This window comes from Ixodes scapularis, unplaced genomic scaffold (assembly GCF_016920785.2).
Source record: "Ixodes scapularis isolate PalLabHiFi unplaced genomic scaffold, ASM1692078v2 PGA_scaffold6__148_contigs__length_123643588, whole genome shotgun sequence".
NCBI classification, from domain to species: domain Eukaryota; kingdom Metazoa; phylum Arthropoda; class Arachnida; order Ixodida; family Ixodidae; genus Ixodes; species Ixodes scapularis.
Window position 1 is genome coordinate 57,459,718 of NW_024609881.1, and position 14,086 is coordinate 57,473,803.

Below are 14,086 nucleotides of genomic sequence, written 5' to 3' on the forward strand. Positions count from 1 at the left end.
GTTTCAATCTAAAATCCCAGAGTCGGCAACAAAAAGCCGATAAGTCAGGCACTTCACCACTCCATTTGGTGGAGCAGCACACAGACAATACTATGAGACACATACTATGTAACGCATTACATTAAAAAAAAAAAAAATGAAAAAAGTGTGTTTTTTTTTTTTGTTTTTTTTTTTTTGTATCAGTTTGAGGACACTTGGCTAGAATATGACCACTCTTGGCCACAGCTATGTCAGATGAACCTTGTTGCCTCCGCCGAGTTCAATGACATACATAGACTGAGCTTCCTCAAGAGTTGCCCTTCTCCTTGTCGTGAATTATCTCCGATGTAAAGTTTGTAAAAAAGCTGTGTCCTTCCCATCGGCCATTTGAGGAAGGGGGCATCGCAGGCTCACCGTGAAGTCGCAGCCGAGGTTAGCCATCCAGCAGGCCCCATCTGCTTCCTGCGGCCCAGGACCCACTTGGGGGGCCACAGGGGGGTCGTTCGGGGGCAGAGTGGTGGAAGGGGCCTCCACACACTGCTTGGTGTGCTCCTGCAAAACAACATGTTCACGCTACAACACACGATAGAACTTCCAGGATAAGTTCTCAATTCATATGTTTTCTTAATTGTTTGCAATCATAAAAAAAAAAGAAAATATACATACATCAATAAAGAGTACTATGTGCAAGCGGAGAGCAAGTTGTCTGCTTCTTGCCCAGGAGTTGCAAAGATGCCAGAGCGACGCCGAGCTCCAATGGGCTCCGATTGGAAAGATAGTGGGTGGACCTGTATGCTAGATGTCTTGAGATCTACCCACCATTTTTTTCAATCAGCCAATAAGAGCTCAGCGTTGTGGCACCATCACAACCCCTGTGCAAGAAGGGGACAAACTTGCACTCCGCATTCATTTCTGGTTTGTGCCGTTTGCCTTCTCGTCCGCTACCTCCAAGAACTGCTTTTCCTTGCGACTGCTATATTAGTTTTGCTTCAACCCCCTCTTTTTCGACTCTGCCTTTTTGTGAACACGTTTTGCATTGAGAACCGGGCGGGAATGACCTTGAACTAGGTCATCTTTCAGCCCTTTTCCTCGGCACACACATGCACACTTCTGTCACATTTGGTGGCTCGGTTCGTTTAATCTCGATAGCTTTCACTTCATGTTAGGCTAACATTAAGGATTTGTAAATCAAGGGATATGCAAGCATCAAGTTTTAGCGTTTTACAACGACATGCGGATTGTGCTTCGCTGCTTTGCACTGTTGCGATAGGGGCAGCAACCGACACGAGGGAATGTCTAGGCTAGCTCGAGGGGCTCGAAAATCTTTCTCAATATTTTAGGCTGACATTCTTTGGTTACCATATAAAAATTGACCCGTTAATTTTAATTAAGAGTTCGGGGGAGCGTCTGGGTTAGCTCGAGAAGCTTGAAACTTTTTCTCAAACTTTTAGGCTGACATTCCATGATTATGATATAAACTAGATTAACCCGATAATTTTAGATAAGAGTTCGGAAGAATCTGGGGAAATATGAGACCTCCACAGCTGCGAAAGTCTATGTGGAATAAATTGCTGCACGAGAGTTGCTTCTCGGCTCATCTACAGTCTCCCAAAAAACGTATTCAGACGAAGTCTTGACGAAGTGTTAGCCGAAATTCAGGAGGCTGCTTTTCGAGCCAATCATTGAGTGCAGATAGGTGCCTATAGGATGCTTTATCTGCAACCTTTTCCGACTTTCATCTTGAGCCAATGGATGAGCTATAAGGACTGCGACACATGGTTGTTTGTCTCCGACGTTAACTTTGTCAACTTCTTTTTTGGTGAGTCTACTCAAAGAAATGTTGCCAGACAAATAACATGAAACAGGAGGTTGTTAACTGAAAACAAGAAACAAAGAAAGAATAAAAATACTTAGGGGCAAGGACGGACGGCACAACTTTTTCAAGGAGCTGCGCCGTCTGTCCTTAGCCCTAAAGTGTTTATATTCTTTCTTCGTTCCTTGCATTCTTACCAACCCGCTCTTTGTTCTTTGTCACCTGAACCAAGGAGGCCACTAAACATAGCAGTCGATTCTTGACAAGACAGTGAAACTTATCGCTCCATCCCAATACTTGGAACAGTCATGCACCTCTAGATTGCAGAGGGGTGGAGTGGCCATGCAGCCTCCGTTGGGACAGTGAGCCCTCAGCTGAGACGCCTGGGCTTGCACAGAGTTGTCCGCCAACAGCTGCGCAGAACGCGATTTTTGTTAAGTCACACAGGTAACCCCGCGATCGAGTGAAATCACCGCAAAATGGTTTTATTCGTTCTATGCTTTCCAATTTCCACCATGCAATCAGTGTGATACCTGTACTTTTCTTTATGCTTGCTTCAGGAAATATATTCTCATCCCCAGTACTAGACTGTACACCATATGTACAGTCGTCGCCGGAGTTAATAGCTCCACATGAGCGCGCATTTTTTTCCGAGGGACGCTTGACTGGTGGCTTGTGATAGAACTAGGGATGACGTTAGGGCGAGTCCATGCGGAGTGGACGTGGGAAGCGTCTCAATTCAAGGGAACCGTTGTTATCATCCGCACACCCGCACCGCCTGAGTGTAGTTCGAATGTAAAGGGGAGATGATTCTGCAGAAGTCAAGATCGCCGAGCACGAATGAGATGGCTGTTTGGAAAGAGAGAAGGAAACACGTCGTATTTTCTAACTTCTGCACAATCATCTCCCATTTTCATTCGAACTACACTCACCCTTAGGCAGATGATAGCAACGGTTCCCTTGAATTGAGCGGCTTCCCTCTTCCACTCCGCATGGACTTGCCCTGACGTCATCTCTAGTTTTATCGCAAGTCACCAGTCGAGCGCCCCTCGGAAATTAATGCACGCTCGCGTGGAGCTATTAACTCTCGCGGCGACTGTGCACTGGGTGACACCATTAGCACAAACAAGTGGTCGCCATTTTTTTCTCTTTTTTTCCCCCGAGAATTTAGAGGGTGTCATCAAAAGCGCTCACTCCGGACGCTAACCTAAGAGGTAAAAGGTTATGCCCACCACTACTCTTCCGAAGGAAAATGCAAAAAAGCACCAATGTCGCACTCACACTATACTCCATTCACTCTTAAGCTGAGACTGCAGTGGAAGCTACGTCATCGTTGGATTAATCCATTTCTCTTCGCCATGTGATCACGCTCCCGCCGCAGTCTCAGCTTAGGGGGAAGCACTGTCGTGCATACCGCACGACACTGTTAGCGTGCAAAAACGCAGCGTCGGCAATATTTTTCAATTTTATTTTAAAAGGGCATCGCACAGGCAGCAAGTTCCACTGCTTAGGATAGTGCTGCTTAAGTGAGCACTTTTTACCAGCCTGGTAATTTGAAGAGGAGGCTTTAGATAAAAAAAAATATTATAGAGCATTTCTTTAAGTACAGACAGTGTACTCTGCACGACATAGTGTGAATGTGACATTGGATTTTTACAAGTCTGGGCTCAAACGGGTCACTGATGAACAGCGATTATTATCTATGCCCGTAACATGTCTCCGACTGTTGTGTCTACCACGTCCTCATTTGCGGTCTCTCAACTTCTGCCCGACGATGTCAAAAAAAAAATTGTTTCGCAGTCCTGGCAGTGTCATAACAGCGGTGAAGGATGGGACAGACGCCCGTTTGCGACGCCATTTGTTGCCACTTCGAGACCACCTTTTGACGTATGGGAGGGAAAGGACGCTAAACACAACGGCCGAAGACGCGACATGTCCAAGCACCGTACGAATACTTATCACGGGTGTTAATGCGTAAAGTGGGCACACTTTGCCGCACTAGTAGTTTTGGCAACAGCCTTTCAATTGCGACAAAAATACAACAAAGTGACAACTGCTCAATCATGCTGAGTCATACTTTGTACACACACCATACTTTTCACAAAAATTAATGAAAAATTTTAAGCATATGCAGATATATTGAAAGGTTGAGAATATTGCTTTCATTATCGGGGAATTCGACTCAACCTTGTGATCCAACAGCAATATAAGGATATTTGTGAATATTTGAAATGTTTCCCCAGCGGCACGTGCGCGTACAGCAGCAAACTCGTATCTCAGGCGGCAGTGTCACGGCAGTCTTGTGGAGATTCCTCTTGTCTCCCTTCCCCGATGGCTGTGATAACGGCCGCGGGTCGGAACACTCGGCCTCCTTCGCCGTGAGCTCCGACCTGTTCGTGAGGCGGAGGGCCGGCCTGGCTTGGGGGGCTCTCCTCTCACTCTCTCCCGGGGGACCGACTTCCATTCCCCCGCTCGGGTGCGGATCACTGCTAAGAGGCGAGGAGGTTTCGACTCTTGTTTTCCCGCTTTGGGGAAAGGGACTCGTCCGGCCGACCGCGAAAGAGATAGGACGTGTGTCGGCGACTCCTCCGATGCTTCCCCGGTCTTGGCTCTCCGGAACCCCGCGTCTGGCCAGCTAAGGACCTTTTCTTACCTTGCCGGCGCGGGGGGCATTTTGGATGGGGACATAGTAGTTCATATAGAAGAGTATGTTAATAAATGCTCTTGGACTCTGTCCTTACTCTGGTACGTCCGTCTTCTCTTCCGCTATATTCGAGAGAGTGAGACAAGGTAGACGATCATTGGCACCGACGGAGGTAATTAATCGAACCGACCCGCGGTAATGTAGCCCTAAACGTTCGTCTACATTGCCGTGGAGATGTGGGGACCGCGCTACTAGGTTTGACGTCTCCTTTGCGATATCGCCACTGTTGAGACAACCCTTTGGTTCCTCTATCGGTACCTGTGTTGCTAGCAAGATCCCACAGTCTTAAGATGCCGACCGCCGCCATCCTTGCAGTGACAGAGCAGGGGAGGTCTGTGCGGCAGACACATCTTCTGCCACAGGTAGCTTTGCAACGAGACGGCAGATGGACACCAATGCAGAAACGAGGTGAGACGCCGCGACGACAATGATTCCAGCACTCCCCTTTTCCGCGAGCATTTCTACAACCAACCACCACGATGTGACATCCGAAAGCATGACACGCCAGCTCCTGTAACACACTTTGTTGCCACTTTCGGGCCACTCTCGATGCGTGGGCAGAATATGATGATCAGTCGAAGACACCTTCCAGGCGCCATAGTTCATTTAAACACAACCTTCATTAAAGAAAAAATATTAACAGACCAATGGCTAACTTTGTATTGAAACACTGTTACAATAACCAATCTGCACGAAACGAGTAAGGAGAGTGTGTGGCAAGGAGGATCTTCGGCTTGGCTGAAAAACGCTCTGGAAGTCAGTCTTGAAGGTCACTGCTTTTCCTCGAAGTTTCAATGAGCAGACAATGTACCAGAGGCAAGCTATCTTTGGGTGGCACCAGCTAAACACTTGTAAACACACAAATAGACAACCACTGGTGTATGTGTGTGCATATAAGTGTTCGGCTGGCACCACCCAAGGATACGAACCAACTAGCTCAGCTCCAACCAGTAGCAATATATATCTTGTTTTAGAGCTTGTGCTAGCTCCTGGGGTCCAATTTTTTTCACTAGTTGTAATGAAAGCTTTCTCGGCCGCTGACTGAACGTGCCGTCACAGCTCTCCGCTGAGCGAGCGTTATCAATCAATTGGCAATTTTTGTATTGTTCGCGAGACAATGATGGGGCAATATTTTGTTGAAAATTAATCATATCACACGGGTGTCAAGAGAGGTCTTGCAGCCTCCAATGTGCTCGCCCCTCGCGCTCCTTTATCCACCGATAAATTTTACCTTGTGTACAGCAACAGAACAACTTGAGATTTGCAGAGGAGTGCAGGTTGTCGATTGCATTCAAACGTCAATATAGCAGACAATTACAATTTCCGCTTTCATCCGTTCGCTGCAGCACTGGGTTTGTAGCAGAGGGCCGCCTTTTTTGGGTTACATTAAAAGACAATTCAAAGGCATGTTTTTGTTTATCTCAATCTGTGAACAACGCTTTGTAGAAGACATTCTTTGCTCACGTTGGCAGATGAACAGTCTGCTAACGACGTCTTAGCTCGTTTAGTGAAAGGCCAATTAGATCTGTCTCGTGGTAACAGAAATCGGACCCTAGAACACAAGGACTAGAAGGAATATGGTGCGCACCTGGGCCCTGAGGATCTCGCTGGCGTCGATGGGGCACGGGGCACGAGAGTCCTGTCCCAGCAGTGGCTCGAGGCAGCGCGTGCAGAACCGATGTCGGCAGGGGGCACCCCACAGGGTTCCCACGAGGTCGCCGCACGAGCAGCAACTGAGTTCCCCCGACGGCGGCTCTACCAGCGTCAGAAGCGTATCCTCGGCCAGCCACGGGAAGCCGCGAGCTCGCACCTGGGGCATCGACCCTGGCAGACGAAAGATTCTACAGTCAGTGACAAGCTATAAATCCTTTCTGGAAAATACCAGAAAACCTCGTGGCGAGGTAAATTGCGGGGCTGTTCCGACTCGATCACTTCGTTAATTCTGGAAGCAGCACAATTAATTCTCTCTCTTATCATTACGATCCCAGAATGCAAAAAAAAATAAAGTGAGCACATAAGGAGATTAGCTTTGTTTTGCTTTCCTTCTGAAATCACAAAATGATAAACCAACGTCAACTTCGTCTTCGACTCCTGGATAATCTCCTGTGCCATACATTGAACGTCAAAACGCCACCAGCAGACAATAGGAGCGCCACATATTTACGGAAAGGTCTATTCAGTAGGAGCTCCACCTCCAGGATGCGCTTGTTGCCTTTCAACGGGTTTTGGAAGCAGCAAAGTGTTATCAAAGGAAGAAAGCTTGCACTGGAGCACCTACCTGTCACCAACTATGGATGTTTTGCTGCAGGACACATCTTGGAACACCAATGGACATCTTGGCACATCCTAGAAAGATGTGCCAGATGTCCAGTGGATACCTCTTGGCGAGACATTACTGTCTCAGACATCCTGATGCCCTTTTCTAGCCCAGCTGATGTACCACCATTTCTGGTCTACAAAAAGAGGCGTCTTCTACAGAATAGTCGTGTACAAGATGTCTTGTCATTTGTAGGCTACAAGATGCCCTACAGATGTTTTATGTGATTAAAAACATCTCAGATACCCTGTAACTCAAACATAACAGTGAATTAGGTAAGCTCCAGGTCTTGCCAGGATGTCTGCATGATATGTCTTGCAGCCATCTTGTCAAGAAGTCTACAGGATATGTCTTGCACATCTTGACAAGAAGGTCTAGACATATGTTCAGTAAATTGGTCCCTTGGTGGACAAAATGGGTTCAGAATGGGGTCGGACTTCATCAGGCTGTGTAGATAACAATTAGGTAAGACCTGAGAACAACGGACCATGCCAAAAAATGTCTACTCAGCTCAACCCTCTCCCTAATAATGTGAGAACTACCTAGTTGACATATAAAACTTTATTCAGTATGGCTGAAAATCCTTCACATGAGTGTCAAGTGTCTGGCAGTTCATCCCCTACAGCAAATACTGAATTAAACCAACTCCTGCAGCAAATGCTGAACTGAACCAGGGCTTGGGGGGCTCAATTTCTCTATGGTTGCATGCATTGGCCTTTAAAGAAGAGATTTCTCTTCTTTAAAGGCCAATGCATGCAACCATTGGTCAATAGAGCTCCTGTTCAAGTAGAGCATTTGACTAGTCCCATTTTTGCTTCATCAATTTATTTTGTTCCGGATGTCACGTCTGCGCACCATAAGTATATGCAGAAAAAATTCACATTTATTTGATAGCAATTACTGTGCTATTCAATTGCCTTTGGTTAGATATGTATTTATGTACAAAGATGGTTGATATCTGAAAAGCCGCCATGAACACATCTGTGTAGCGTTTCACGATTTAACTCCACCAGGACAGAGACCTAAATGTATAGCACAAAATGTACATGTCTCGGATGGTGCCAACTCTCACAATAAAAAAGAGACAAAGAAATGCTCGCAATTACATACAATGGTGCTGGAAACAATAGAACAGCGAACTGCAGCGAGGCGAGACATTTAGCCGGCCTTGGTAACTTCCTCCCTCCCAATTGTGCTTCCTCTTTTCTACAAGCGCTTGCGCTTCCTTTAAGAAACGACTGGTATGCGGGATTTTAAATGCACGAGTAAAATAATATGTGCACACAGATGAATCACAGGTATGGGTGCTGAGCAAGGTCATTCTGGTTCGGTTTGGGTTCAGTAGCTTTGCATTTTTCATTACCGGTTCAGGCAAGCACACAAAATATTGGTTTCATTACTGATAGTACCACAAACTGTGAATTGGTAGAAACTGGTTCCACCAAATGTGAACTGGCTTCAACCAGCTCATAACTCTACTCTTGATCATAACTGTCCATGCATTTCCTGTGGTTTTCATTGAATGTGCGATACAATAGCCTGACTCTAAGATGATACATGCGTGGTTTCATTTGGATTCAGGCAACAAGGTGCAGTCATTTTTTTTATTTTCCTTCAAATTTTTATATTATGTAGCGCATGTTCCAAGAAGAACAATCTTTTTTTTTTTTATTTTACTGTCCCGACACGTTTAGTTTCTGAGAAAACAAAATCTCAAAGAAGCGGAACAGAACCACGGGGTTTTGACGATTGTCGTGTGTGGCATTTTTTAATTACTCTCAATCTCAAAGTATTTAAAAGAGAGTGTCTATATTTTTTTTATTATGATATACAGGGTGTTTCATGAAAGCTGGACAAATTCGTTATTGCGAAAACTACGCTTCGCAACAAAAGAAAAGGCTTGTGTCGTTTCGGTCCTGGGCCAGGGGCCCATTTAGGGAAATTATTAAAGTCGGGATAATTAGATTGTTAATTATTTTTGCGTACTAATTGACTTTTTAATATTTTGTTCAGGGGCATGGTTTCATTTAGTGAATTGCTCAGCATCATCAAAAACACTAAATCAACAAATTGCAGAACGATAGAAGGCATGCAAAGCATCTTACGGCTTTCTGAAAAACCGCACACAAATGACGCAGCAGAGGTTGGTTGCACTATTTCTCCATGCAGCGTGGTGCCGTCGGGGCCGAAATGCGCTCCCATAGCAAACAGAAACTTAAAACCTGTCGAATTTGTGTGGTTTTTCGGAAAGCTGTAAAATGCTGCGCGTGCCTTCTATCGTTCTGCAATTTGTTGATTAAGTGTTTTTCGATAATGCTGAGCAATTTTCTAATTGAAACCATGCCCTTATAAACACAATATTAAAGAAGTTAATTACGCAAAAAAAAATTAACAACTTAGTTATCCCAGACTTTAATAATTTTCCTAAACAGGCCCCTGGCCCAGCACCAAAACAACACAAGTCTTTTTTTGTTGCGATGAGCAGTTTTCGCAATATTGAATTTGTCCACCTTTCGTGAAACACCCTGTATGTGCAGGTAGGTAAAACTTCATTATAACTACTATTTATTATTTGTCGCTCCAATTTTGTAAAAATCCCCAAACATGCCTCCGCGAAAAAATGTGATTTAAACTGCGGATTTTTCTTTAGTCGACTATATTTAGTATCGCTTTTAAAATAATACAATGTGTAGAACCTTTCATTGTCTTCAAAATTAAGCAAAGTTTGTGCCTTCATCCAGTACAAGTATTGAGAAATAAATTATGAAACAAAGAAGGTTTTCACTTTTTCTTCAATTTCAGCACGCTGTATAAAAAAACATTTTTAATTTTTTTCTTCTTCTTGCGTCACGTTCTCTTCACACCCTTCTTTTAGCCAGAATACATTCCATTACAGGTATATGCACTGGTTTTGAGTTTTAAGCCTCTAAATATGCTAAAAAAAGAGCAAATGCTGATGGTGGGTTTATGGGTTAAATTGACGATCGTCGTGTGTGGCCTTTTTGAATCCCTCTCATTCTCAAGGTATTCAAAAAAGAGCTTCTATATTTTTTTTATTGTGATATATATGCAAGTCGGTAAAATGACATTTTAATTACTATTTATTATTTGTCGATCTAATCTTTTTAAAAATCCCCAAACGTGCCTCCGCGAACAATTCTGACATAAACTGTGGATTTTTTTTTTTTTTTAGTTGATTATGTTTAGTATTGCTTTTAAAATAATGCCACATGTAGAACCTTTCATTGCCTTCTACATTTTGCAAATAAATAAATTATGAAACAGGTTCGGATTTCACTTTTTCAATTTCAGCAGCTGTAAAAAACAAAAAAAACATTTAATTTTTTTTTAATCCCACCAGTTGTTTGCAGATAAAATAAAAACGTCAAAAATAAAGAGTGGCAAAAATAAATACAAATTATTCTGAATTGTGTTAACATGAATTTCGCATTAAAAATCTAAAAATTCGCATTTAAAAATCTAGGCTTCCAATAGGAAGTGTATTTCACTTTAATGTTTTACAATATTATACTTTGACATTTCTAGCATAGTACAGATTATGTAGCGCATAGGGTGCCATGATTGGAGAGGCTTGGAGCTGCCTAATCGTGGCACCGGCAGAAATTGTCTGAAAACCCGCTTTCGGCAGTTTCGATTTTATAGTGTTTAGACGTTTGGAATTGCAAACTTGTTATTATACACCTAACGACATCAATGTCTTTTGTAGGATTATTTATTAAACGTCCCTTAGATTCTTATAATAAAGAATAAAATATACAGCTATAACCCATAAACCCACCATCGGCATTTGCTCTTTTTTAGCATATTTAGAGGCTTAAAACTCAGAACTAGTGCACATACCTACAACAGAATGTATGCTGGCTAAAAGAAGGGTGTGAAAAAACGTGACACACAAAAAAAAAAATTTTAAATGTCTTTTAATTTTTTTTACACAAAAACCTTAGTTGTTTTATAATTTATTTCTCAGTACACATAGATGATAAAGACACAAACTTTGCTTAATTTGGAAGGCAATGAAAGGTTCTACATATGGTATTATTTTAAAAGCAATACTAAACATAGCAGACTCAAAAAAAAAAAAAAAAAAATCCAGTTTAGGTCACAGTTGTTTGCGGAGGCGTGTTTGGGGGATTTTTACGAAGATTAGGGAGACAAATAATACATAGTAGTTATAATGTCGTCTTACCACCCTACTTGCATATATATCACACTAAAGAAATATAGACGCTCTCTTTTGAATCCTTTGAGATTTAGAGCGATTCAAAACCGCCACACACGACAATCGTCAAAAAACCTTGTCATTCTTTTCCGCTTCTTTGAGATTTCTTTTTCTCAAAAACTAAACATGTCAGGACATTAAAATAAAAAGGCTTGTTCTTCTTGGAACATGCATCACGAAATATAAAAATTTGAAGGAAAATAAAAAATATGACTGCACCCTGTTGCCTGAACCCAAATGAAACCGCCCATATATACACATGAGATCAAGTCAAAAAAGGGTAGCATTACCTTGCAAGATTATCCTTATCATTAATGTCCCTATCACCAAGCTAAATGATAGAATGAGCAAGATGGATAACTCTTTGCTCACCTAATGTGCACTGCACTCAGTGAACATGCATGCCACAGGAAAGCAGGAAAACAATAAAAACTTTCAGCACAATTACTGGAGCTGGTGGCCCCCTACACTGCAGGGTGGCATGCTAACGTTCTTTCACACACTTGCGTTTGCTTACGACCAAGTTCTTGCAACCTCTTACGAGAGAACACACTGATTTTCCCGTATTTGCGAGATAAAACGTATATATAAGTACTCTTTTTGAAAAATGTTTACTTATAACTGTGCCAAATTTTTTTCAAGCCAAAAAAAAAAAAAAGTTATGTGTGAAAGGCATAGGAATTATATGAAAATTCCAAGGGTTCTAGGCAACCCGATAGATATGGCACCGCGTGTGCAAGAGATCCCAAGATGTCTTGATGGGGCCCTGCAATCATATTTAAGCGTTTACCTTTTTCGAGGTCTCCAGATCTTTTAGAGTTTGGGCAAGCCAGTGGGTACGGAGAGAGTGACTAAATATCAGTGCGCCATATTTTAACCGGACGACGTGGAAACCTCCTCCACCTACGAGGGCGACCCACGTTGCCGAAAGCGCGCGATATGCAACGTTTTTGGTCCTGGCCTTACTACTGGTCAGAGCTGCTAAAAGCTTCTTTTTAGTAGAAATACAAAATATAAGTGGCGCGAACCATTTCAATGATTTATGAAAGTAGTTTTTGTTCAGTATTTTAGATAAAAAAAGAAACAAATGCAGTTTATAAAGTACGGAAACAAGAAATGACCCCTCAACATACCCGCCACCAACAGGTGGAAAAGGCGGCGCATACTAGAAAGGGGTAGTGGGATCAGGCACCGACGAGCGGCGAGCGTATCGGATGTATGTGGCGGCGCTGTGGTCGTATACGGGCTCCAGGATCCAACCGCTTCCGAAGGCCTTTGGCGAGCATGTTTGGCTTGCGGTTTGGCAGTATGGCAGCGCAAAGTGGCTCCTGTTCTGAACTGATCTTTACCCCGTGTTTGCTGTCGTTTGTGGCCGATGAAGTGTCATGCCGAATTAGTGTTTAATCGCGCAGCAAATGCAATGTGAGCCGCCCTGGCTGCCCGCTTCCTACAGCCTATCCAGAACATGCTTTAGTGGCGCCCTCTCGAGGGCAGCCGTGAGCGCTCGCAGAGCTCACTATCCCTTCTCTATTTCACGGCCACTCAAGCGACCAGGGACGTCATGAAGGAGGTTATTTTTTGCTTGTTTTTGTAACTTTAATTTGCCTATAACTTTTAAAATAAAGCAAAATTCGAGAAAATAAAAGTATCATTAAGCTACTACGTTCAGTGCGCTCAGGTTCGGTGCAAATTAAAAACCAGTAAAAACAAGTCCATGGCAAGAATTAATTGTTCTGTCGACTTGGTGATTTTGTCAATTCTATCTCCGTAGACATATCTCTTGGGTTTTCGAAGACACATGTGCGAACTAGTAGTTTGTCTTGTACCCACAAGTGGCACATCTAACGAGGGCATTTCAGAGCCGTATATCGGGGCATTTAAACGATGCCGCTGACGCCGCCGCCGCGCGCTTATGCTAAAATTGACCTCGGGCCGCTGCCGACAAGGGATATGCACGGCGCACACCAACACCTCTACAGTTCGCCGTCAAACCGGCAGGCTTTCTTTTTCCTTTTCTTGATTGAGTGTAGCGCTTCCGGATGTTTAAACCTGAGACTGGGAAGAAATTCAAAATGAGAAATTCGAAAAACGCACCAGCTCGCCTGCACTTCGGTTTTTTTTTTTTTTTCTATTTTGTTTACTTTGTTTTTAGAAGCGGTTAACTGTCACGGAAAAATCAGTGACGCACCGCACCATTCAACTCATCTTGCCCTGTCATGTTCTTGAAACGGGGCACTTTTCCCCCTTTCCTCTAATTTCTAGCTTACCTTTAAACAACTAGACAACGAGAGTCTACAGATAGGTACACAGAACAAACTAAGCTTTGAAACGAAAGTGGTGAGGTTGGAAAGAAGACCATGCTGACTGGACCCGTGTCGTGTGGTAAGGCTGGTAAGGCCAGCACAGAGCAGTCCACGTACTTACGACTCAGGGAATGGACGGATGAAGGGGCTTTGGGCACAGTCCCCGCGATGCTAGCCGTCGGGACGCTTGTCCGTACGCGCGCTGATGATGGCCCCGATGCGCTCTTTACCTTTCGACCTCAATACTCGCGCGCGCGCGTCAGCAGGAAAAAAAAAAAAAAAAAATACTGACGTCAAATTAGTCAAACTTGGCTGCAGGTGGCGCCGTGGCGCGAACTCTGTTTCTTCGCGGTTGTTGTCTCAGTCTACTCGACGACTTTCCTCGTAGGAAAACACCGCACGCGAAGTTCCGTCACCTCGCCAGTCAGCTGACCAACCTGCATGAGTCAGCTCAGCTCGGCAAGAGCAAGGCCGCCGCCAACTGGCCGCTCAAGGCCACGCGTTAAACCGAAACTGAAACGTAGTTGGTTTCTAATTGCTGAATATAGCAAATAAACACTACCTATTTGTTGTTTGGGCGTCGACTACCGTTACCTATATTCTGCGTCGTCTGTAATTTCTAAAGGAAGCAAAAGACCGGATAAAAAGAGTAGAGTTACTACTTTTAAATTAAAATCAACTGTTGAATAGTTTCTTTGCAGGGCATAATTTATGACGTTTGATTCATTTG

The 14,086-nt window shown here is 43.7% G+C and overlaps 1 protein-coding gene across 1 annotated transcript in view; it reads right to left on the bottom strand.

Moving 5' to 3' along the window:
- LOC8037868 (TNF receptor-associated factor 4) overlaps positions 1-13,634 on the bottom strand; it is a 43,912-nt gene extending 30,278 nt beyond the window's left edge. Inside the window, exons 1-4 of the mRNA XM_040206378.3 lie at positions 13,478-13,634; positions 6,085-6,320; positions 2,107-2,205; positions 394-531 (exon numbers count right to left, since the gene is read on the bottom strand). Coding sequence (XP_040062312.1) covers positions 394-531; positions 2,107-2,205; positions 6,085-6,315 — 468 coding nt within the window. The 5' untranslated portion in view covers positions 6,316-6,320; positions 13,478-13,634. The remainder of the gene's footprint in view (positions 1-393; positions 532-2,106; positions 2,206-6,084; positions 6,321-13,477) is intronic.
- Positions 13,635-14,086: the final 452 nt, after the last annotated feature.